The sequence below is a fragment of the Hyaena hyaena genome, unplaced genomic scaffold, assembly GCF_003009895.1.
Source record: "Hyaena hyaena isolate Hyena2069 unplaced genomic scaffold, ASM300989v1 scaffold_151, whole genome shotgun sequence".
NCBI classification, from domain to species: domain Eukaryota; kingdom Metazoa; phylum Chordata; class Mammalia; order Carnivora; family Hyaenidae; genus Hyaena; species Hyaena hyaena.
Genome location: NW_024080783.1, coordinates 538,424 through 563,716, shown reverse-complemented (window position 1 = coordinate 563,716; position 25,293 = coordinate 538,424). Strand labels below are relative to the sequence as shown.

Below are 25,293 nucleotides of genomic sequence, written 5' to 3'. Positions count from 1 at the left end.
GGCTGTCGAATCTCACACATTTGGATTCAAGTCCTAAGCATCACTTATTTTTTCTGCAAACCTTTGGTTTCCTTACCTGTACAACAGTTATAATAATATCCCTTTACGGGAGTGTCGTGAGGGCTGACAAGGGTCCATTATAGGATGTGATATAAAACAGCAACTCAATAAAACATAGTTACAGTGATAATGACAAAACCTTTAGGTAAAAAGGAGTTTAAATCCTTTAGGCTAGACTTACATGAATTTTGTTTCTGAAGTATAACAATATCCTAAAAATTCCTTATTTGAACGCTAGGCACTTAATAAGATAGAAAGAAATTAAAAAAAAAAAAAAAAAAAGGAGTTTAAATCCTTTAGGCTAGACTTACATGAATTTTGTTTCTGAAGTATAACAATATCCTAAAAATTCCTTATTTGAACGCTAGGCACTTAAAAAAAAAAAAAAAAAATAAAAAAAAAAAAAAAAAAAAGAGGTTTCCAGAGCTGAAAAAGAACCCAGCAAGTTATTGTTTTGATGTCATAATTAAGAAGGGAAAATGAAAGTCAGCAAAATCCCAGTTTTAGACAAGTGGTTATTATATTTTCTTCTTTCCACTGTGGAAAAAGGCCTTCCTGTTGAAGAAGGCAGTGAAATTTTATCACAGCTATTGCTATTCATAAATCTTATATCTATTTTAATTCAATCTGGCCCTAGCCTCTGAGTCGCTGCACCACAATTTGATTACTATAACCATACTTTTTAACTGCTGTCAGGAAAGACAGCGCCTTATACAAACATCTGCCGGAACACATGCCTGCGTTCTCCAGCACCAGCCCTAAATCACGCTCTGGTGATGAATCTTTATCTGACACTAATACTTTTTAACTTCATACAGACAATTAAAATGAATTGTAGCTAAATGCACATATAACAAATCAATTTAATCTTTGGTTGCACAGTAGCATATTTTGCAAATTTCCTAAACTTACTTTCTTACATGTATCTTTGTCTAGGTGTTAAAACTTCAATTTAACAGAAAGGAGTGGAGATATTAATAAAACACAACTCTTATAATACTGTCATGTAGTTGCAGGCTTCAAAGAGTAATGACATTTGAAATTCGTCACTGCCATTGAAAAAAACTTCCACATTTACGTGTGAAGAATACCATGCTGGCCTTCATGGTAAGAGTGACCAAAGTTAAGTCTCCACTCTCTAGGAATTAATACAATCACAATTCAGACAAACCCCCTATGATGACAAACTGGATGAACATCACTGCCGCCTCCACACTCCCACAGTCTCTACTACACTACCAATCACATTTACTCTACAGTTAGTTCTTCATGGGTCTCTTCATCTGCTTAATCAGATGCACTTGATGTCATGGACCACTGTCACAGTCCCCAGCACAGGGCATAACGCTGACTGTGAAGTATCGTTCCTCTACTTGTTGGCCATATGGCCCCTCTTACCTTCAAATTCCTGCAAGGCAGTTAGTCTTGTCTTATTTATCAGTGCCTAGCACAGAGCCAGCATGTAATAAACATTTGAAATCAACCAGTACAGTATAGATGCTTAGTAAATAATTTCTTGGCTGTATAGACAAATGAATCCACTCTGCACAGCAGGAAGATCAATGGAAATAAAAAAGTACTTGTGGGACATACACTACCTTCTATGTATAAAGCATTGCCCCCTTCCCCAGCCTTAGTATTCCATTTCTTTTTTTACATGTAAGAAAATTGAGGCTTACAAGACACAGTAACTTACCCAACAGACACAACTGACAATAAGGTCTGAACCAGTCTGTATAATTTCAAGTGCACGGGTAAAGGAAAAATTCTTTTGTTTTTAAATTTACATTTTTTTTCAATTATTAGCAGTGTTTTTTGTGTCTTCCATAACAAAATAATGGCTGTAAAAGAGTGTAGGAAAGACAGCTGTGGTACTGGAATAAGGAAAAGGGAGTTGAACATCAGCTCGGCCACATACTAGTGGGGCATCCGTGAGCAAATCACTTTCTCTTTCTGAGCTTCAGTGTCCTCGCTGGTAAAATGGAGATAACACTCCCTGCATCACAGCTTTGTTATGATCAATTAAAAGAAGAAAGTACCAACATATATGAAGAAGATCAAAACTCCAAGAGTTCACGTTTTCCCATCTGTAACCCACAGGTCACTGATGTCAATCAGCTTCCCAATCACAAAAGAATGGAGCCAAAAGGAATCCAAGAGATCATCCAAGTTAAGTTCCTCATTCTAAATAGGCAGAAGCTTGGGGCACCTGGGCGGCTCAGTCAGTTGAGCATCTGACTCTTGATTTTAGCTCAGGTCATGATCTTACGGTTTGTGACATCGAGCCTCACATTGGGCCCAGCGCTGACAGCACAGAAACTGCATGGAATTCCCTCTCTCCCTTTCTCTCTGCCCCTCCCATTCTCCCTCTCTCTCAAAATAAATAAACACAAATAAATAAAATAAAATAAAATAAAATAAAATAAAATAAAATAAAATAAAATAAAATAAAATAAAATAATAAATAGGTAACACTGAGGCTTAGAGATGGGATGTGACTTGTCCCAGACCCCATGGCACTACCAAGGCTAAAACTGACATTTTTTTTTTTAATTTCTTTTTTAACGTTTATTTATTTTTGAGAGTCAGAGAGAGACAGAGCATGAGCAGGGGAGGAGCAGAGAAAGGGAGTCACAGAATCTGAAAGAGGCTCCAGGCTCTGAGCTGTCAGCTCACAGCTGACAGCGAGGCTCGAACTCACAAACTGAAAAACTGACTTTTTATGACTCCACACCTGTGTTCTTTCTACCACATTGTTTTCTAGTCCTGGAAATCAAGTTTCCATTTTTGAATATGAATGCTAGTAAGAATGAAAATAAAAATCTCTGAGAATAAGAACACTTAGATTCTATGCCCCGCTGAGTGACCCTAAGTTGTCATTTGATTTCTTTTATCTAACTAGTTCTCTTCAAAGCAGTAACATCAGGGCCTAGTACTCTGAGGGACAAGGAAATCACTCTACTGCAAATTATACAGAGTAAGGTGCCTCAGATGCGGAGGCTCAGTGTAAAATCCCACCACGCCCAGCCTCACCACACCAACAAGGATTATCTCCTAGGCTTACTTTCCCTGGGACCCTCAGTGCTTGGTATACATTCCCACCAGATTTCATCTGCTAATCTGGTATTTCTTTAGCTAGGAAGAAGATAGTGCTACAACAGTAATCTTGTTACAACAAAAATATGTCCTTGTTTTACCTTTTAGTCCTCTAACCTCCAAGAATTACAATCAATATATTTTCTTAAATGACACCTGACATCTGCCTCATCTAAAATTTTGTCCTCCTAACAGCCTGGTGAGCTGGGTTGGGCATCTGAGAGTCCAGCCCACTTCAGAGAAGAGGGGACCAATCTTCACGGCAATTCTTCAGCCAGAGTTCTAAGCCGGCTGTGAAGTGGGAACAAAGAAGAGGCTTCTGGCTCCCAGCCCACTCTCATCTCAGAGACCCCTCCCTCAAACACTCCAAAGACAAACCAAACAAGCAGGATATGCTGCACACCCCTTCCGCACAAAAAGAACGTGTATCTTCAAGGATGTGGTAATAAGCTGTGATCTGCAGTCACCAGGCCCAAAGCAGCTCACAAAGGTAACATCGGCCTCATCCTGGGCCCTCTTTCAGTGCATCCTAATTCAGGGATAGAATCATCTTCCACAAGCCACAATTGGATGAATGTATTGCCCTTGAAACCCTTTTCTCCCCTATTCCTTGACATGTAATCCATCATCAAGTCTTAGTACTTTTACTAATTATCTCTGAAATTTAAATACTCCTCCAGTATCACCAATAAGTAAACCCAAGTTACCATCTCTCCTAATCCGACCACTGTGAAAAGTCTCTTGATTGTCTCTCTGGCCTCAAAACCCCTTCTCAGGTTGTACTCCCTTCAGCACAGTCCAGCAATCTTTTCGAAACATAAATCTGATTACCTTATCTCCTCATTTAGTCCTGTCAAAGGCTTTCCCATATTCTTAGGTTAAAGAGGACACTTCCACCAGCCAAACACGGTCTGGCCACTGCAGCTTTACCTCATACCATACTCTACCTCACCCCGGGTCCCCAGTCACACAGCCTTCTTTCAGTTCCTCAAAACTGCCAAGCTACCCCCTTGCCTCAGTTCCTCTATTTGTCCTTTCTCCTCCCTCTTCACCAAGTTAGCTCTTAATCATCCTTCAGCTCTCAGATCAAGAGTCACCTTCACAGGGACACCATCCCTGACCCTTTAGACTAAGTCAGATGACCCCATGATAATGCTCTGAAGGCCCCAACTACCTCTCTTGGAACTTAGTACTTAATTAGCTGTAGTTATAATCTGATGACAATTTTGCATTCAGCTGGGTGATTATTTACATAACATCTATCTTCCTGCCAAGAGAACAAGTTCCATGAGGTCAGAAACCAGGTGTGGTTTTGCTCATCACCGTATCCAGATTTTACTTAACAGTGTCTGGTACATGGTAGGCCCTCACTAAACATGGAGCAAATGAATGGCAATGTGGGAAAATGAAAGGAAACTAATAAGTCTCTCAGCACTGGCCATGTACCAGGCACTTTGCTATGTATGCATTTCCTATTTTCATTAAATCCTTGTGACAACATTTAAAGACATCATTAACTTCATTTATTCATATGAAAACAGGCTCAAAGAGGCAAACCGATTTGCCTAACATCACAGAGCAAGTAAATGGCAAAGCTGGATTTCTAATCGAAGCCTGAAAAATATTTTTTCTACTGCAAAATTCTCTTTCCTTTGAAATCTCTCTAAAACCAATGGTCAATCCTACCTCTGACAGGAATTTCTAGAAGATTGGTCCACAACCAGAGGAAGTACTACAGACTGGCAGAAACAAGGCCTACACAGATAGCTCAGAATGGAATCAGCCAGTTTTAAGAACTCAGAATTTAACTTCAAAGCAGAAAGCTGAAAACATGGTCTTTCATTGTAGGATTCCTATTTAATTCGTTTTGAATACCACCCAGACAGATAGCCCAAGATCTCTACTTGGGATTTCCTGTATAATGTCAAGCAAAAGGGAGAGAAGTGCATTAATACAATGGTAAGGGGGAAATAATCTTATTAAGAGATGTTTTTAAATTAATGAATTTGGTCTTTCTATTAGTAGAAAGAGGTAATGTAAAGAGGTAGTGAACAGCTAATATCTTCCTTTAGAAATAGAACAGACTAATAAAAACTGTTCTGTGAAAAAGAGGACGAACAAAATTCAGTCACAAAGATAAGATGCCAAGAGAATAACCACTAAAATGATGTTGGGACTTACTCTCCTTTATTAAAAATATACGTTAAGATGAAGCCAATCAATGGAAAAGCTAAGTAGCCCCCTAACTCAAAACACGCTGCCATCTTAGATTTGTCGCTCAGTGGGCACTAAGCAAGTGAACCCCAGGAGTACTTTCATTGAAACGGTGGATTCTGGTCAACTTGAGGGGTGGAAAAGAAGAAAGAAACTCAAAGCCAGAGGCTCTTAGACTCAAGGCCACACCTCAGCTCAGGCAGCAATAAACAAAGCTGCCGTCTAGAAACATAACCGGCCAAAAAGTCCAGATTATAATTTTTTGGAAAGAGACTCTGAACTAAAGCACCTTCACTTATTAGAGGGGACCATTTCCATTATAATAGCAAATATTCAAGTTCAGATGTTCCTCTCAAGGCAATTTTTTTAAACATGATTTCAATTCGCTGACCTTTTCTGAGCTTGCCACATTTGTCAGTGACTTCATGCTTTTCTACAAAGTTTTAGGTGACTTTCTTTGAAGAGAGCTACTTAATGCCAATGACTGTAGAAAACATTTGTTCATAATTATCTAGACATAGACTGGAACAATGCTGAAACAAGAGCAGCATGCAAAAATGTATTTAAGGACTATCATCCCAAAATGCTGCTAAAAGCTATTAACCAGTATGTGTTAATTGCCACAGCATTCATATTAATTTTCACTTCAGGCTCGACATTGTGGAATATTTCCCCTGATACATTTTAAACAAAGTTTAATTTAAGGAACTGCTTCTATCAACACTTATGAAAATTAACAGCCAAGCAATTAGCACTCATGAATTATCCCTTCCCCCATGCTCTCTGCAGCTTCAGTTAAAACAGTTTCTAACAGAGAAACGGTTACTTTATAGTAAGTTAACACAATCAAAGTCACAGTTGTCTAAATGAACAAGAACTGGTTCTGCTTTTTTAAGCACTTGTTAAGGCAAACATTCTCCTTATAGTTAGAGCAGAATTTAGTTAAGTCAAATAAATATTTAACATTTTAGTAAACTGCCAAGCAATTACTAATCTAGAACTATCTTCTCACATGATGCTTTTAAAAAAAAGTCACTCCCCTCCACCCCCAAAGTAAGTAATTACTTGTCTTAATCTCCCTATTTAGAGTTAAAGGCCAAAACCTCAAAACTTCACTGGACTACCTGGACTTCAGACAGACCACCTTAACAAGTCTGTTGCATGTCTTGCTTAGCCATACTATTTCTAAACTCCTGGTTTTCAGAACATATTTCCTCTCAATCCTGTCAATAATCTAATGAAGTACACGAAGAGACAGCATCACTGGCCCTCATCCTTTACACAGAGAGAAGAGCAAAAGTGGGATATTTGTTGAGTCCTTCCTATTATGTATTATATGTCTTGGCAAACAGACCTAATCTCAATTGATTCTCACAAGGAAGACACGTTATCATCATCTCAACCCACACAGGAGGACTGGAGCTTCATGAGGTTAAGAAACTAGCCTGAGGTCGCATCATAAGTGGTGGAGTCAGAATTCAACTCAGGTCTTACTACAAAATAGGTCTACTTACAAGGTAAATTACACTGCCTCTTCTCATGCTCAGTGCTCTCTCCTAGTATTTATCTTACATGATGGTCGCATCAGCCGTGTAAGGAAGGAACTCTCATTTCTATTATTGGTAAAGAAACAGGTTAGGAGAGATGGAAAACCTGAGCAAGAGATCACAGCTAATAATCAGTACCATTTCTTTGTTAGTAACTATAGTGACAGGAAGATGATAATATTTGCAAACTCAGTTTAACCACAATAGTAATGACATACTAGCAAAAGTTTCTCAAGTAAGAGATAAGGCATGGAACGGAAAGGGTTAGATACTTGCAAAAACATGGCCTCATTTGAAACAGGTAGAAAGACAGGGGAGAAATCCACATATTCAGGGATACTTAAATCAGTGCTGAGTGTTTACTGCCTATCAGTTGAGCCCACTCCTTCATCACTTCAAAGCAACTCCTTGTCACACCCAAAATATCCCACATACAGTGAAATCAGAACTGGCACAAGAAGTTTTCTGACTGTCTCAATCTCTAGAACAGAGATTTTGTGCTGTTAATCAGGCTATTTGAAGTCCTGTTTTCAACAAGCCCGAAAAATTCAGGCAGAGGGCTGAGCCTGGTTTTGCCTTGTCTGACTAAGCATTCCCTCAAACCACTTACAAGCTATCTTCGACTTTTTACAAATGATCATAAACAGAGCTCTAATAACCAATGAATCTAAAACAGGTCACAGATAGCATCACCAATTTACCAGCGAGATAATATAAACCTAATTAATCTGATCAAAAAAAACTGTCAAAATTACAACAAAGCAAGCCTTTCCCTCTCAAGAAATTATTAATCAACCACAATTTGTAAAAATGAAATTATTAAACTGCTACAAGAACCAAAAATTATTTGAAAGTATTCACATCGATTTAGCACAAAAGCTAAGAGATGCTTATGCTTAGAATCACTAAAACCAACAACAATCCAGTTTGCACAAACCGTTAAAGACACTAGACATGCTAGCTTAACTACAATGTAATTCTAAACCCATACCAAAAACAAAATCCTTTTTTCAAATCTAACGCTAGTTTAATCTTAAAGAGGATTTCACAGCAGTTAATCTCTTGAGGAAATACATAATTAAGTAGTTTTTTAGCATATTTAATTAGACCCCAAACTCTTCCCTGTCCCCTTCTCTCCCCAATTATGTACCATTTGCCCAAGAGACCTAAGCAACTCAGTTAATTATGTAAATAAGGCAAGCATTATTCCCAAGAAAAGCATTGCGAATATTTGTACGGGGAAAAAACTGTACATATTTCAGTGGCTTTAACAAACCTTTGCAGGGAAAAAAAAAGACTACTGAAGTACATGAAAAATCCTTATATTTGAGGCAAAAGGCATGGAGTTCAATGACAAGACGGTGAATCATTAAAACAGGACACTCGTTTCACTTCTTAAATATGAGCTGAATAAAAATAAAATAATTTTAAGTTACAACAGTAACAAAAATTTAGTGCTGAACGTCAAATGATTTATGAGAAGAATCAATATGGAAATTATTAAAGTCGACTCTCACAGAAAAGGCTTTATTATCAAGGGGTTGACATGATCTTAACTCTAGAGGCAGCCATGGTGCTGTTATAACTACTACAATCCCATTATTATGCAATCACAAAATGCTAATTTGATCATTTTGAGGTGTTATTTGAATAGTCATTTTAATTTCTAGGTTACAAAAAGGCTTGACTCAAGTATAATTCTCTATTAATCATTGAGATGTCATTGAATATCATATTGATGCATTTCACAAAGATAAAGAAAGACTAATTTAATATGTACAGTACAATATCCTTCAAATATTAGCCACTTTCATTACGTATCTGCCAAATGCATCAATATTAAATAATAGATGAGAACAAGGGTTTAATTGTATTTTAGCAATTGTAATATGTAGGATAATAATAAAATAGTATAGCATCACAAGATAGACTTATCGATATATAAATCTTTTTAATCAAAGTGTAATTGTGACTGCCCCATGCACGCATCCTTTGCTGATTACAAATAGATCTGATATGATAAACGCAATGAGAGCCTTAAGTGTAAACACATCTAGCAAAAATAATTCCTTTGTGACTGAGGAAATGGCTCTTTACATTTTTTTAAAAATTTCTCCCAGCACTTTACAAGTTAGATATATACCATGAACACCTCACAATTTTCTGTCAAATCCAGAGCTAAGTAATTTACAATAAAATCTCATGTATAATGAGAATTCTAACACATAGTATTTTAAAAGATCTGTGCTATTTTGTTGGCATAAAGTATTATTACATAGTAATTATTCCAGCAATTATGCCCTCAAACAATGAGATGGGATCAGGCAAAGGAAGCAAATAAATTCCAGCCATATAACCTAATTCCTAATAATAACTTCTCACATATCTAAATGAATCAACGGTAGTTTAAAAAAAAAAAATCCTCTACAGTCCAATTCTGTTTTCCAGAGGCTGACATTCCTGTCCCCTAGGGGGACCCTTCCTTTCTCCTTGCTACAGTCCACAAGAAGAAACAGGAGCCGTGGCAGGAGCAGGCTAAAGAGAAGCTTTACATCAATATAATCTCTAATTTACTGGAGGTTGTTTCAGAGGTTTTTTGAAGGCAACTCCTGAGCATATTAGTATCTTTATGTAACTTACGCATTTTACTTCTAGTTCTTGCTCTCCTTTCCCACCAACATCAATAACCTCACTTGCCCATGGCCATATATGCTTACTTTTAAAACTATGGAAACATGCTGAACCGATTGAGTAGAAAGTGTTTTGAGAGAATACATCTCCTTGCTCAAAGATGACAACTGACCACACCAGCACCTAACCAGAAATTGAAGATGAAAAATGCAAACATAAGCAAAGAGCTGTATGCTTATTAATTGCAATGGTGTTAAAATAAGACAAACTGTACACAACCCCTCCAGGCAATAAGTGATCACTCAGCACCCCCACACCACTGCCAGACAGCAAATATAACGGCAATAAATATAAAAATCAACTGCTACTGTCGCCTGAAAGAAGCCCAGCTCAGCTCAGTGCAGTGACACAGAATGGCAGGGATTATGGGGGCAGAGGGTGCTGCACATGGAACTGTACTCGACCTACAACAGTGGCCATTTTTCTAAAAGGTAAATAGGCATGCTTTAATTTTACAACTACAAATTGTTAGAAGAAACAAAAAACTAAAGTCACCCTGCATAGTGAGTGTCAAACAAGATTCCCTACAATGAAATACAGACATGCAAACAAAGGCCTAGAATTCTGGAATGAAGCTCAAAGCTCAACAATTTCTGCAGTTACAATGAAGAGTCAGACCAAAAAAATGCAAATGGCCTCCCAGAACCACTTTCAAAGCGTTCCCAGCACAATTAGGCCTTGATGACTCACAACCCAAGTAACCCAAACCCTCAAGTATACTCTCTGAAAACAGGAAAAAAAAATACACATACAAATATCTCAAGACTATTTTTGTTTTAATCCCCCAAACATATTGCTGTGGAAACAATGTGAAGCCCAAATTCAGACCTTTTCACATCCTCAGTCTTAGAAAATGTGAGTGACATTCTATAATTACTTAGAGTGATTTTTGAAACCTAAATTTAATAATACCAACAAAAACAATTCCACTGAATTGAGGTTTTATTTAAGGGGACAAAGTTTTATTTTTACTTACCTTGCCATCAAATTTGGAATACTCATTAAAGGGGTTATTCAGCTGCAGAGGGCACTGCTCCAGTCGTACAGATAATATTGACTGCTTTCCAGAACTTGGAGGTTTCTCTTTGAGGGACTTTTTTTCAAAAAGTGACTTTAACTCCTGGGCTGTGATAGAAGAGGAAGATAAAAACATCTTTGTGATTACACACAGAAGACAGCCTGTCTACCTTCCCCAGCAAGTCTTCCTTGGAATCTTAAAGAGGGAGTGTCTGGGGCATATACAGGTCTGATGTGTGCAAAAAGCCTCACATATACTTCGATACTTGCACACTCGAAAGGCAGAGGCCTGAAAAACAGTCAGGTCAGGACTGTCAATTTAGAAGGGCTAGGGTTTAAGGAGTGGGGAGTGAGTCAAACCAACAGAGCAGCCATTCTGTAAGAAGAGCATTCACAGCTTAAAGGACCTGAGCTTTGGCCTGGCTTTGCCACTAAGAGATACGTGACAGACAGTTCACTAAAGCTTTCTGGGCTCGCTGAACTGGAAAATCTTGAAAATCTCTCCTGACTCTAATACTGTGGGATTTTGGAATTCCAGTTCTTTAGGGTGAAGGTCTACATCTTAATCCTCTCCTACTCTCCAATGACACCTAGCACAAAATCTAGAAGACAAAAATGAGGAGGAGGAAAAGAAAAAAGAATTTTTATAGTAACAGCAGTTAACATTTACTGAGCAAGCCAATGTATCTCAATTACTCCTCCTAACAAGCCTATGAAGTGGATACTGGCATTATCTTAATTTTGTCAGTGTGGAAACTGACGCTTAGAATACTCTGATTAGCCTTAGGCCAACACAGCTAGGAAGTAGCAGAGCTAAAATCTGCACTCAGGCAAGGCTCTTAGCCATTAGACTAATGAACAAAGTTGACCCTCAATAAATTTTGTTGCATGAATCAATGAATAAAATAATGATTGAAGGTACTCAGATTAAATTATTATTAAATCAGAATCTTTAGCTCTTACTCATTAGTGAATCAAGACAAGTTAGTTCCATATATTCTCACAGATCATTTAAGTGTCCATATTATTCTGAATATCATTTAAAGTGGTAGCTATGTAAGTACATGAAGGTTTATTATACTTTCCATTCTGTATTAGAAAATTTCCATACCTAAATTTAAAAATAAATCAATCTTCAATCTTAAAATCTGCAATGAGGGGCACTCTGGGAGGCTCAACTGTTAAGGGTCTGACTTATTTTTTTTAATATTTAAAAAAATATGTATTTATTTTTGAGAGAGAGAAAGAAAGACAGGGAGACGGAGACAGGATCTAAAATAATTTTATTGCTACACTTTGGAAAGAAATAACCCTTTATTAAATACCTACTATGGGCTGGGTGCAATGCAAAGTGTTTTCTCAACCTGTCCTCACAGCAGTCTTAAGAGCTGGTTACAACTAGCCCCATGAACAAATGGAGTATAGCAAACGTAAGTTACTTATCAAAATTACACAACTACTATCAGTAAGGATGTGAAGCAATGATATATTAACTCTTCCATTCTCAGACAAATTCTAATTCACACTTAGACTTCTCTCCTCAACTTCTGATATTTTCCTTCTCCCTCTCCTCCTACCTTCCTTCATCATGGAGAAAGAGAAACAACCAAAAGAGAACTTCGGCATGTTCTCACCTACACCTGTGCCTGCCTTCTCTGCTATTTATTACAGTGGATGAACTGCCTAGGCCCCCACCTCAAGCCAGCTCCTCCTCTGTGCACTCAGGGGCTGACTTCTTGATGACTCAAGGGCACCACTCAAACAATTTTCTCCAATTTTCAGTTTTTCCTCCTACTGGATCGATCTCATCAGCACACAAAGATACTGAAATACTGCTTGTTCAAAAAACAAAAAACAAAAAAACCCTCCTCCTTTGATCCTGTACTCCCAGTTACTATACCACTTTTATGCTCCTCAAAATGCTATGTTCTTGCTGTCTGGTTTCTCTTCTCGCTTTCCCTCAAACCCACTCCAATCAAGCACTTGGGCTCCCCACACTCCTTGAAAGCAGTTTGCAAGGTCACCAATGATCCCCTTAATGCTAAATCTACTGGTCAATTTTGAATCCTCATCTTTCAAGACTTTATGACAGCATTTGAAAGAGTTCATCACTCAGTCCTTTTTGAACCAGTTTTTTCACTTGGTTTCCAGGACTCCATTTTATCTGGCTCTCATCCTATCTTCCAGGTTACTCTTTCCTAGTTTCCTTGCCAATTCGTCATATTCCCCTCAGATCTCTGGCATTCCCAAGTCATACTATTGACCTTTTATTTCTCTATCTACATTAACACCCTAGGTGATCTCAGCCAGCCTTCTGTTTTAAATATTAAAAACAAGAAACTAGACTGTGGTAATATAAATCAGAACAATAGCTACAATAGTCTTTCTAGTAGCCCAACTAGAAAGAGGCACAAGGGAACTTTCTGGAGGACACAAATGCTCTACACTTGACTGGGATGCTAGTTATACAGGTCTATATGCTTGTCACAAGTCACTGAACTATACACTTAATATCTGCACATTTAAGTATAGAGAAGCATACCTCAATAAAGAAATAAAACAGGGAGCACCTAGGTGGCTCAGTTGGTTGAGCATTCGACTTCGGCTCAGGTCATGATCTCACGGTTTGTGGGTTCGAGCCCCGTGTCGGGCTCTGTGCTGACAGCTAGCTCAGAGCCTGGAGCCTACTTCAGACTCTGTGTCTCCCTCTCTCTGATCCTCCCCTGCTCATGCTGTCTCTCTCTCAGAAATAAATTTAAAAATTTTTTTTTTTTTTTTTTTTTTTTTTTAGTAAAACAAGAGGGGCGCCTGGGTGGCTCAGTTGGTTAAGTATCCGACTTCAGCTCAGGTCATGGTATCACAGTTTGTGAGTTCGAGAACTGGGTCAAACTCTCTGCTGTCGGTTAGAGCCTGGAGCCTGCATCAGATTCTGTGTCTCCCTCTCTCTTTGCCACTTCCCCACTTGTGCTTTGTCTCTCTTCGACATTAAAACAATTTTTTTAAAGAAATAAAAAGGGAAAGCCTTGATAAATATCATCTACATGTTAATAACTCCCAAATGATTATTCCTAGACCTAAACATTCCCTGAAATTACAGACTCACTTATTCAGCTTCCCATATGACACCTCCACTTGGATATCCAATAAGTGTTTCAAACTTTCTATGTCCATAACTGAACTCTAGATCTTCCCCCAAATCTGCCCTTCCCACAGGCTTCTTCTCAGTTAATGGCAACTCAATTGTGTTAGGCCAAAAATATCTCCATTCTTTTCTTTCTCTCACATCTAACAACCTATCCATCAACAGAAATTTCAGAATATACCCAGAGCCATCTCCAAAGCTAACAATGCTGGATTATTACCACTACCTTCAAAGCTTCTGCCCTTGCCTCGTCTAGGCCCACTCCTGCCAGTCTCTTCCCAACACAGTAGCCAAGAGGAGTCTTTTAAAATATAAGTTATAAACATCATGGAAGAAAACAAATCAATTTGACCACACCGAATAAACACATTTTTGTATGGTAAAAAACTGGCAAAGTAAAAAGAAAAATGATAAACTAGAAAAAAATAAAGGTTAATATTCCTAATATGTAAAGATTCTAAAAGTAGAGAAGACAGTGACCAACAATTCTATGGAAAAATGGGTAAGAAATATGAAATGTCCATAGAAAAAGATACTCAAATGGTTCTTAACAAATGGAAAGATGCTCAACCACATTTATAACAAGGGATATGCTGAGATAGACATCTATCAAATTAGCAAAAACCTAAAAGTTTATAGCTATGAGGAAATAACATTCTGTACCTTATTAGAGGAATGCAAAATAGCAAAACACCTATGGAAGGGAATGTGGCAATATGAAGGGAGATCAATTACTTATCCTCTGGCCCAACCTTACCACTTCCAGGATTTTTACACTGGGAAAAATAAACAAAACACAATACAACACACACTCATTCGGCTACTCAATGCAGTGTCATTTTAAACATCAAAAGCCTGAAAACACTCAAACGTCCTTTATCAGAAGACCAGTTGGCTAAACTAGGGCACCTCCATATCATGACCTATCACGAAGCTGTAAAATGGAATGAAGCCTATCTCTGTATATTCGCCAGAGTAATTCCCAAGATGTGTTGCTAAGTGAAAAAAGTATTGCATAAAATGGTGTGTATAGAATCCTATTTCTAACCGAAAAAGAGGGGTATATGAATATAAATATGCTTACATATAGATTTAAGTGGCAGAAAAACCAAAACCTTTTTAAAAATGACTATAAGAAGAGTAGAAGATACAAGAATTGGAGCTAGATTTCTATGATTTTACCTTGTTTTATGTACTCAACTTCAGAACCATGTACAAGTTTCATATAGTTCTTTAAAAAATTAGAAGTGCAATTTCTAAAAATAAGAGCAAAAGCAAATGAACAAACCTAAGTGTAATATTGAGTTGGCATTTTAACTACAAAGAGAAGAATTATTTTAAGTAACTTTATCACACAGCAATTTGACTGTACATTCCCTACTGGAATATATCAAAAGGGAAATATATAAATATATATATATATATATATATATATATATATATCTTCAACTGTTTTTAGTAATCATAGTGTTAGTAATGATGGTTAATATCTCCATTCTGGAACCAAAACTTTCAGCATTAAGAAAAAGGTACATAAACATAAAATTAAAAAAGTTAAGTAAATACTCTATAATCCTAAATTCTTATAGGAATTGTCAACACTAACTCACAATGTACTTCCTCTTAGAAAATTTATTTTCTTCTGAGCTCTATCCCCTGAAATGCATACAAGGAAAAAAATCCAATCCAGCACCTCTCGAGTTCAAGTTCTGGTCTCTCAATGCCATTTACCCCTAAAAAATAACTAAGATCCTCTAAACAAATGGCTAATTCCAGATCTGCAGATGGAAATATCTAAGAATCAAGAATTTATCCTGTCTTCGTGCACGGACTATATTTGAGAATAACCAAATAATGGATTAGGAAAAGTTGTTCTTTATATGAAGACCAGTAAAATTAAAAATCACTATTTTGCAACTCCTAATGAAAAAACTCATCTAGGTAATGCCCATCAATGACCACTAAAACCATTAGAAGAAAAGCTGATGGGATGGATGAATGACACCAAATAATAATAATTAATAATGGATGAATGACACCTAATTCTACCATCAATCTGATCACAAAATAAACAAGAAAACATTCTATATTTCCTGACATGATGCAATATGAAGTACAGATCAGCATGTACAAAACATTCTTAACAAAAATCAAACCTCGATCTGAACACGTTTCTGGATCCAATGACCTGTTTATGGGAAATAGAGGGCAGAAGAACCTATTAAACAAGACCAAAGAGATACAATTAGCAAAATCTAGAATGTAGGAAATTCTACAGGACAAATGACCCAGTTTCTTAAATAAATTACAAGGAAAAAAGTAAAGGAGAATCTACAGATTAAAAAGGAAATCGAACATCTCAATCAAATGTATGGACATCATATATAGACCTACATGACCAAACTGGCAAAAGACAAAGAAACATTTGAGACAATGAGGGAAATGTTTGTTAATATTAAAGAATTCCTGCTAATTTTTTGGAGAGTAGTGGTACTATAGTTTTCTTATGTGTTAGAAAAATACAAAGTATTTAGGTATAAAATTATGATCGCTGGAAATTGCTTAAAAATAATCTGGGGCGCCTAGGTGCTTGAGTTGGCGGAGTGTCTGACTCTTGATTTCAGCTCAGGTCATGATCACAGGGTTGTGGGACTGACATGTACTCTGTGCTAAGTGTGGAGCCTGCTTAAGATCTTCTCTCTCCCCTTCTCTCGCACTCATGCTCACTCACTCTCTCTCTCAAAAAATAAGTAAGTAATAATCTGAGAGGGGTGGGGAGGTAAAAGCAGCAAGACTGGCCATATGGTGAAGCTGAATGATGGGTATATTGAGGTTCATTATACCATTCTATTCTACTCAGATTAAATCACTGTACCCAGAGTAAAAATTAAGTTCTGTACAAGACTCTCCATGATCTGCTTTCTCACTACTTCTCTGAGCCCACTCTTCTCCCTTTCTACTCTACTATAGTCAGTAAGCATCCTTCCTTGCTATTCTTTGAATACATCAGGTACACTTCTGTTGCAGAACCTTTGCACTCGCTCTCCCTCATCTTAGGACACCCAGTTTCCAATACCTGCCTGACTCATTCCTTCAGAACTCTGCTCAAACATCACCTTCCCAAGAGACCTTCCCCGATCATCCTACATAAAATAGCAAAATCCCCTACGTGGCATTCCTTATCCTCCGTACCTGGCTATAGTTTTTGCTATGCCACTTACCCCACTCTGACAACACTAGGTTTGTTTCCTGTCTATCTCCCCCACAAGATCCATGAGGCAGGGACTCTGTCTTGTTTACTGCTATACCTTCTAAATCTACAAGTGCTTAGCTGTCCTTGCATTTGTAGGAGCTTAAGAAATACTTGTTACATGATTCACTGTGGACCAGAGAAGTAGAAAAAGTAGCTGTGGGGACAGGGAGGCAGAAGAGAGGGAGGGAGGAACAAACGGGCACAAAGACGTAGGAATGAGACAGGGGTTGGTATTGAGAGCCCTTCCTCCCGGGTCCAAGCCACTCATAAGGCACAGTTGTACCTCCTGAGTTGCTCTACTGCAAGCTTTTTCAACATCACTTCCCTTTATCATTTGCAGCTGAAGAGTTCTAACTAATATAAACAGTTGGACGTCTCCAACAAACAGAACTGAAAAAACAATAGCCTAGAAATGTAATTATCATCAGTCTTAGGAGAAAGCATATACCATAGCCTTCAAGAAGATGGGAATGCATATCAGAACTTCTAAGGATTCAGTGAGTGACTGGATATAAAACAGATATATAAAAACAATAGATTTCTTCACAAGAGCAGTAAAAAAGTTATGGGGAAGAGGATGCTAATTACAAGGGCAGCACAAAATACAAGACATCTGGAAATAACCTTAATAAATGTGCAGGGACGACATGGAGATAAGACAAAATGTTGCATTTATGTACTACTTGTATACACAAAAAAACTACAAAAAAGATCATAAGATGTTTAGAATATTTAAAATATATATACTTATATAAATAGAATCTAGAATAAATACATCAAAATGTTAACAGCAGTTCCTCCAAATATGAGAATACTGGTAGCTGATCTTTATTTTTATATTTTATTTCAGATTTCCTATAACAATTTTTTCTTCTAATACAACTTTCCTGAACACTGGCTATCACTGACACAGAGGAGGGAAGGAACAAGAGAACACAAAAGAATCCTCAACACCCACAGCTCCAAAAGCAGCTCCTTTCCGCCAACAGTACTGGAGAAAATAGGAGAGAGCAGAAGAACTACAGTCTTCGGAGTCAGACTGGCCAGGAGAAGAATTCTGGCTTTGTCATATTTGTAAGTAAGTAACTTGAAAAACTTATTTAGCCTCTGAGCTCCAGTTTTCTCACACATAATACAGAAATATTAATAGCTAATTTGCTGGATTTGTATTAAGATGAAGCAAACTTAGCGGCTGGCCTATTATATACCAGTGGCCCCCAGTACTGCTTACTCATAAGAATCACCCAGGTGCTTCTGAAAAATATAGATGGACCCCAATCCCTATCTTCTGAATCAGAAATTCCACATATATGGCTAGAAATTTATACAGAAGCCATTATGACACGCACTTTGGGATGTATTTCTGATTTGTACATAGCCACTGTATCTGGGAACTGTTGTTTTAAGAAACCAATACTATAAGTTACATAAAGAAAACTTTAGGAGTATTCAGAAATAACTGATATACACTACATTGTTTTTGAGCTACTATTTAACTTTATGTATAGGTGTCTTTGTCTTCCCAGTAGACTTCTAACCTCTTGAGGACAGGAATCACATATTTTTCCAAGTACATAGCATAGAATTAAGATGCACACAGAAAGTATGAAAGAAATGTTTGTTATATGAGTCCGTGAATAAGGGTAACAATACATTTTGTAAAGAATCTACCAACGCCATTTTAAAACAATAAAATTAAAAATACCGAGGCTTGATTTGACACTGTTCCTCCTGACAAAGCTGTCGTCCAGTGACCATCTTCACATTTATCCATGCAGTCCTGGCTCCAGAAATACTATAAGGATCTTATTCTAAAGTATTCCATTTATCATGTGGTCTCAGGGCATATAAAGGATATACACAAAGTTCATAAAGAACCTCAGGGTATGGACCAGATGGCTTCTCAGATCCCTTCCAACTCTTCTATGGAAACACTGTAGTTCTCCTATATTAAAGGATGGACTGGACTTAGAATAATTGTGGAAGAAAAACATTCCACCGGAGGTCATCATATCCATAATAATGATTCTTCTAGTAGAGAATAAAATAAAACAAAGATAAGAAAAACATATGAAAGGATTTTAACAAAATGTAAACAGCAGAAAAAGAATGAGGGAAGGAATAAATGATTACCTAACCAAAATTCCCGATTAAGATCAAAAGGATCTGGCTGTGGCATTCCTTGGCAAAAAAAGTGTGTGCTTGAGAAATGCGTGGAACCAGAGTAGCTGCTCAGTTTGTCAGGTAGATGTTTACTGGACTGCTGACTCCACTTTTCTAATATATTTCAGGAGACCCAGAGTGCCAACCTGTAGTAATGGTGGAACCCAGATGAACAGAGAATTCAAAACCATTTACTCCTCTGTGCATTGATGAGGTTCACTGGCCTGGCCAGAAGCAAGGTCAACATTTTGGAGAGTGGCCAGGTATATTAAGAAGGCACTTTTTTAGTACCCTAAGATCACAGGGTCAATTACTGAAATCTGTGAGAGACAGAAATAAGAAAGATGGAAACTGAGGGAGAGAGAAGTATACACAAATAATGAATGGTTTGGCTCCAAATGAAAGCAAAAAGGAGACTATTTCTCTAGCACATTCTTTTTTTTATGTATTTCAGAGAGAGAAAGAGAGAGAGAGAGAGAGAGAAAACATGCATGTGCACGAGTGGGGGAGGGGCAGAAAGGGAGAGAGAGAGAATCCCAAGCAGGCTCCACCTGTGTAGTCAGCTCAGGGCCCAACACAGAGCTCGAACCCATGAACCATGAGATCATGAGCTGAGCTGAAGTCAGATGCTTAACCGACTGAGCCGCCCACGTGCCACAATCCAGCACATTCTGTGAAACACTAACAGAAGTTAAAGTGGATTAGACTTTAAGGAATGAGTGGGAAATGTATCAAAATTTATTAGATGTGTCTGATTAGTAGAAGTATCAATTTAAGTTGAAGAATTTATTTCTCACATGGTAAAGGGGATTGATGCAGTTATATCTAAGGTACTCTATTCATCCTATTTTTTATTTGTAATTGTTTTAAGATAAGGAAGCAAAGAAGGCAAAACAGAGGGTAGCTGGAGAGATGAGTTTAGATAAACTGGCTCTATATTCATTAAGAAGAGATTAACAGAAAAAGCATCAAGATATATGAAAAATTTGAAGAAAGTCAACAAGATAAACAATGTAAAGGTTTTCAGTTTGATAAATGCAACAGAGAGAAGTATTAACTGGATCAACAGAAAAGGCCAGCCTAGAGAGGTTTTTTAAGTATTAAGAGCAAAACCAAATAGACATTCCAGGAGAACCACAGAAGCCATGGAAATGAGACATAAGAAAGAAGTGAATGAGATTTCCGCTTTACGCAGTTGTCATTTAGAGGCAACTATTAAGAAAATCATACCCACTGAACACACCTGGGTTTACAACCACAGCAGGAGAAAGCAATAACCACTTTATACAGAGTGGTTTAGCAGAAAGAGATTGGCCTTTAGCTGCAGACAGTGCTAGCTACAAAATACGGCTCCACGGCACTACTGCTTTCTAGCCTTGTAACATTAGCAAGTTAAAGCTCGCTGAGTCTCTGTCTCATCTGTTAACCACAGCAATATCTATACCTTTCAAGATCATTACATTGGAGGTAATGTGTGTAAAGTGCTTAGAATAGCACTAGGTAGGTGCTGATGTTAATATAATAATCATTAATATTGTTAGTTTTATCAACACTATGTAGCAATGGAGTCAGTCAACAAAAATTGAGTGGACATCTATTACATGCCAGGGTGGTACTAGGTGCTGGAAGACAGAGAAGACAGAGTGCAGACATTACTTTGAAAGAAGAAAAAAAGAAAACCTAGAACACATGATATAAACATTAGAAAATATTTCAATAACATTTTTTAGGTGTTCTTGCTGAGATTGAAGATTTGAAAATACGATATATGGCCAGCTTTTTAATACACATACCATATGAACGCAAACTATAAATGCTGATAATACTTGCAACATAATGCTTGTTAAGCTAAAGGAAAAGAATTAGCATATATGCAAAAAAGACTGTTATTCAGGTCACTTAATGAGGCAGGGGAGAGTCAAGGTTGGAACTGCCAGGAGGAATCTACAACCCAGAGGCCCATCCAAACCATAGGTATTCCTTGGCTCTAAGAACAAGGTAGTGGCATGAGAGTTTGTACAAAATGTGCCTTGCACACATCAATTCCTGTGACCCAGAATGAAGAGTGACCAAAATCACAAGACCTGAAGAACACACAGCTTCAGAGGGCCACGGCACCCCAAGTGAAAGCATTCAAAGCTCAAAACAAGAGGTATCTAGTTACAGGATTTAAAAAGGTGAATTAAAAATAAAAGCTCTTATATAATAATATAAACTAAATATACAAATCTCAAATTAACAATTAAAATTATTTCCATTTACCTGATTGCTTAGAATTTCTTTCTTTCCACTGAATATTTTTGCATTTGATCTGGTTTTGTCTCTCTTTTCGGAGTCGTTCTAATCTTTGAGCTTGAAAAGAAATATTTTAACTATAAGTTTGTCAATGAAAGTTTACTATAAACAAAGACATAATTAACTACCTTTATATGAATAAAGATGTTTTATACTGCATATGTAGGGAAAAAGTCATAAAATTTTAAAGGTGGCACCCCTGAAAAGCAAATACCAACAAAAACATGAAAATATTCTTGATTTATAATTGAAATTAGAGGATATAAAACATTAATAGAGATCATAAAGATAGTATTAACATGGAAGAGAATAATAAAATGTGAAAACTTCTGTGATTAATATGACATTTCATTATATAAATCATTAATAACGGTCTTAAAGGAATTTTAATGCACAAATGAACTGAAGTGAATATTACATTACAGGAATAAAATTACTGTTATGAATTACTCTACCCGTTTCAAAAATTAAAGATAAATGAACTCAGACTAGACTATTAAAGTTTTAAATATAAAATCCTTTATCTAAAAATCATGAAAATTATAAAATGTCAAAGCTATATAAATTAGCATAGCTTTTCTTCAGTGGGCTGAAACAGTTTATAGGTAGTAAAATAAATGATTTGTATCTTTGTAACATTAGTCAAATCTTAAAAAGAATAATTTTTCTTATACAAAATTTTAAGATATGCTGAAAGGATTAAAAAGCAAAATCTTTGGTCACTAGGACGCCCCACAATAGTAAGTATTAGCATCTATGTGCCATCTTAAGAAATTCCAACAACAGTAACAAAAGCATCACCTAAAATCCTACATATTACATGAGATTATATTACCACTGGCTGATCAACCTTCAAAAATCAGTGAATTAACCTTTTAAAGAAATACTGTCCCGCATATACTAACAAGTGCCGCATACGGAAACCACAATGAAAAAGAAAGTCGTAATTGACCCTATTTCTTGAGATTAGTTTCCTCTGGCTAATCTTCAACTTCCTATCCTGGCACAATACTAACAAAAAATAAATAAATAAATTTCTCTTTCAAGGTAGGAAATCATCTGCACCTGCCTTGGCATTGTAGTAGGGAAACTACCACTGAAACTAACCTTGCCAGAAATGTATGTAAACCGTGCTGGCAAAAGCATTCTGACAATGTCGCTATATCTAACCAAATTCTACTGGAGGAAAATACATTCAATTGCAATTAATAAATGTGAAGGGTACAGCCACAGTAATATAATCATAAAGCTCTCAATTTAGCAGCATTCTCCTACTGAAATCCATTCAACCTGTCATACAAGATATCATCTCAATAACTTGCAAGGAAGTCAGTTTCAACTAGAGAACTGAGAATCAATGATTCTAAATTATATTCAAACCTTCACTCAAATCCTATTTTGATAAAAATTCCTTGAGATACTGGGAAATGCTATTAATTATTTTCATCAAGAGAGCAAATTATTCTTTGTAGATGTCACAGAATGCTGAATTCTGAACCAAAAACCTTAACATGCTTTTCACTTTATATTGTATCCTGCAGTATTCCTTTATGTGAATTTTACATTTGGACCTTGAAAATATACATGTAAACCTTTTCAATGTTCTACCACATCTCCTGCCATTATGTTTCCTGGGAGTTAGCAGGCTACTGCTACTGATTAGGAGGAGATTATATTTTCTGATTACCTAAATTAAAAAAAAAATCACCTCTTAGAATACCCTGTCATATCAGAACTACATTTTGACTTCTAAATAATTTATCTAAATGAAGGCCTTGGCTCATCACATTCCCTTTGAAAGGTTTCCAAAACACATAAGCTGGAAAATGGTCAATGACAAGCTTTTAAAAGATAATGACTAAATATTTATGTACCAAAGTTTAGCATTTTCAAACCAAAAAGATCAAATGATAGAGATCAACTTAAGAAAATAAAAATAACATATCCAAAAGAGGGGCACCTTTTCTTATCTCACACTCAGTGTAGGAATTCCTATTAAAAGCAGCCCTAACAAATATTCAGCTATTTACCTCCAACCTCCCTTTGCCCCCCACAATCCTTCCATGGCCAAGAAACGGCTCTGGCAGGAGCACTCCATGGCTGGTCAGCTCTCTGTATTAGAGGTTCTTTATTATGTCAACCTGAAATCTGCCACCAGGTAGTGTACCCACTGGGACTAATGTTGTTCTGTGAAGATACTCAAAGTAAGTCCACTTCCCTTTCTACAGGAAGGCCTTTTAAAAAGAGAACATCCAACCTGCCTCTCCTAGTCATCTTTCTCCACTATTCATCTTCTGTCTACTTCATTCTGACAGCATCGTTCCTGAGGCACTCTCCATTTATAGTCACAAAGATGGAGATGTTGTTTAGACTCGCTCTTAGTGTAACACATGCACGTTCCTGTTAACACACAGAAACTGTCCCCATTAAACCTATTCCACCATTATGCATTATTCTATACGAATGTTGACTGATTTAAGCTCAGAAGACATGACTAAAAGGCAATGTTTACCTGTATTTGAGCGTCTTCTAATACCAAAGTCCCAACTTGAGGTAATATCGACTGACTGGGCATATACATAGCCCTGAGTCTCACCATTGCTTCCCTGAATTTCTGACCCACTGTCTCCGGGCATTGAAGGAGGATGAATCTTCTCTAGGTCAACATCATGATCAATGAGAACCATCTCACACATTCCTGTGTCATCACTGGTCACATGTGACTGTCGAATATGAGCTAGAATGATAGTTGGATTGTCCAAGAAGGCCATCCTTTCTGTGGGCCAATTTCCTTAAAAGGCTATTTTCTCCTCTTCATATTGTTTCACGTGCTCACCTCCCTAGAAACATGATGTACACAGCAATATTTAAGAATAAGGAAGAAAATGACTGAATCATTTTTCAAACAAATCAATGTGGTAAAATGCTACCTTGAAAATCAACATTTATCCCTGTACCTGGGAGCTTAGAAGGATTAAGTCTAAGCTGAAAGGAAATCCTTATAAGCACTGGGGGCTATAACTCTAGTCAATGAGATCTCCATGGTATCAGAGAGAATGGCTTCCTCTCTTGCAAAACAAATAATAGTGGCTCCTTAGGCCAGTCAAAGCACATAATTACTGTTAAAACAATAAATTTTCCTTTCTTTCTCCCTTTATTCCCATGCGGTCTTCTCATTACTATATAAGGTCAGGGAGAACAAGTTGTATTTTCCTCACATTATGAGCTCGAGTATGAAACTGTATTTCTTTAGTTTACATTTCCCCCTCTTTGTCATATGGTTGTGAGGTAACTAAAAGAACACAGATAATACCTTCTGAGTTACTAGGAATTTTACAAAAATGTACCACCAAAGTAGTTTTTTGTTCAACAAATACATTTTCCTTTCTTCTGATTTAAGGTAGTATTATGCTTTTCAAATAAACTTTATTAGGGGTGCCTAGCTGGCTCAGTTGGTTGAGTGTTCAACTCCAGTTCAGGTCACAATCGCACGGTTCGGTTTGTGAGTTTGAGCCCCACACTGGGCTTACTGCTGTCAGCAACGGAGCCTGCTTCGGGTCCTCTGTCCCCTGTCTCTGCCCCTTCCCCCCCCGCCCAAAAATAAACTGAAAAAGAAAGGTTACACAAATAAATTTAAAAAATAAACTTTATTACTTCTTTGCTACCAAAAATTAATTTCTTTTTAATTTTTTAGGGTTTTTTGGTAATGATTTATTTTTGAAAGAGAGAAAGAGAGAGAATATGAGAGAAAGAGAGGGAGGGGCAGAGGCCCCAGGTGCCCCGCCCCAATTAATTTCTTATTTTAGAAACCTCAC

General features: G+C 37.1%; 1 protein-coding gene across 8 annotated transcripts in view; it reads right to left on the bottom strand.

Annotated features, from left to right (window-relative positions):
- MAPKAP1 (MAPK associated protein 1) overlaps nucleotides 1-25,293 on the bottom strand; it is a 239,596-nt gene that overhangs the window by 184,501 nt on the left and 29,802 nt on the right. For 5 of the 8 annotated variants that reach the window (XM_039239026.1, XM_039239021.1, XM_039239019.1 and 2 more), the window contains 3 exons: nucleotides 23,991-24,318; nucleotides 21,446-21,535; nucleotides 10,585-10,733 (listed from right to left, as the gene is read on the bottom strand). In XM_039239026.1, coding sequence (XP_039094957.1) covers nucleotides 10,585-10,733; nucleotides 21,446-21,535; nucleotides 23,991-24,249 — 498 coding nt within the window. In that variant the 5' untranslated portion in view covers nucleotides 24,250-24,318. Of the gene's footprint in view, nucleotides 1-10,584; nucleotides 10,734-14,949; nucleotides 15,009-21,445; nucleotides 21,536-23,990; nucleotides 24,319-25,293 lie in introns of those variants that run through there. The other 3 variants (XM_039239025.1, XM_039239027.1, XM_039239024.1) reach the window with 2 other exon arrangements.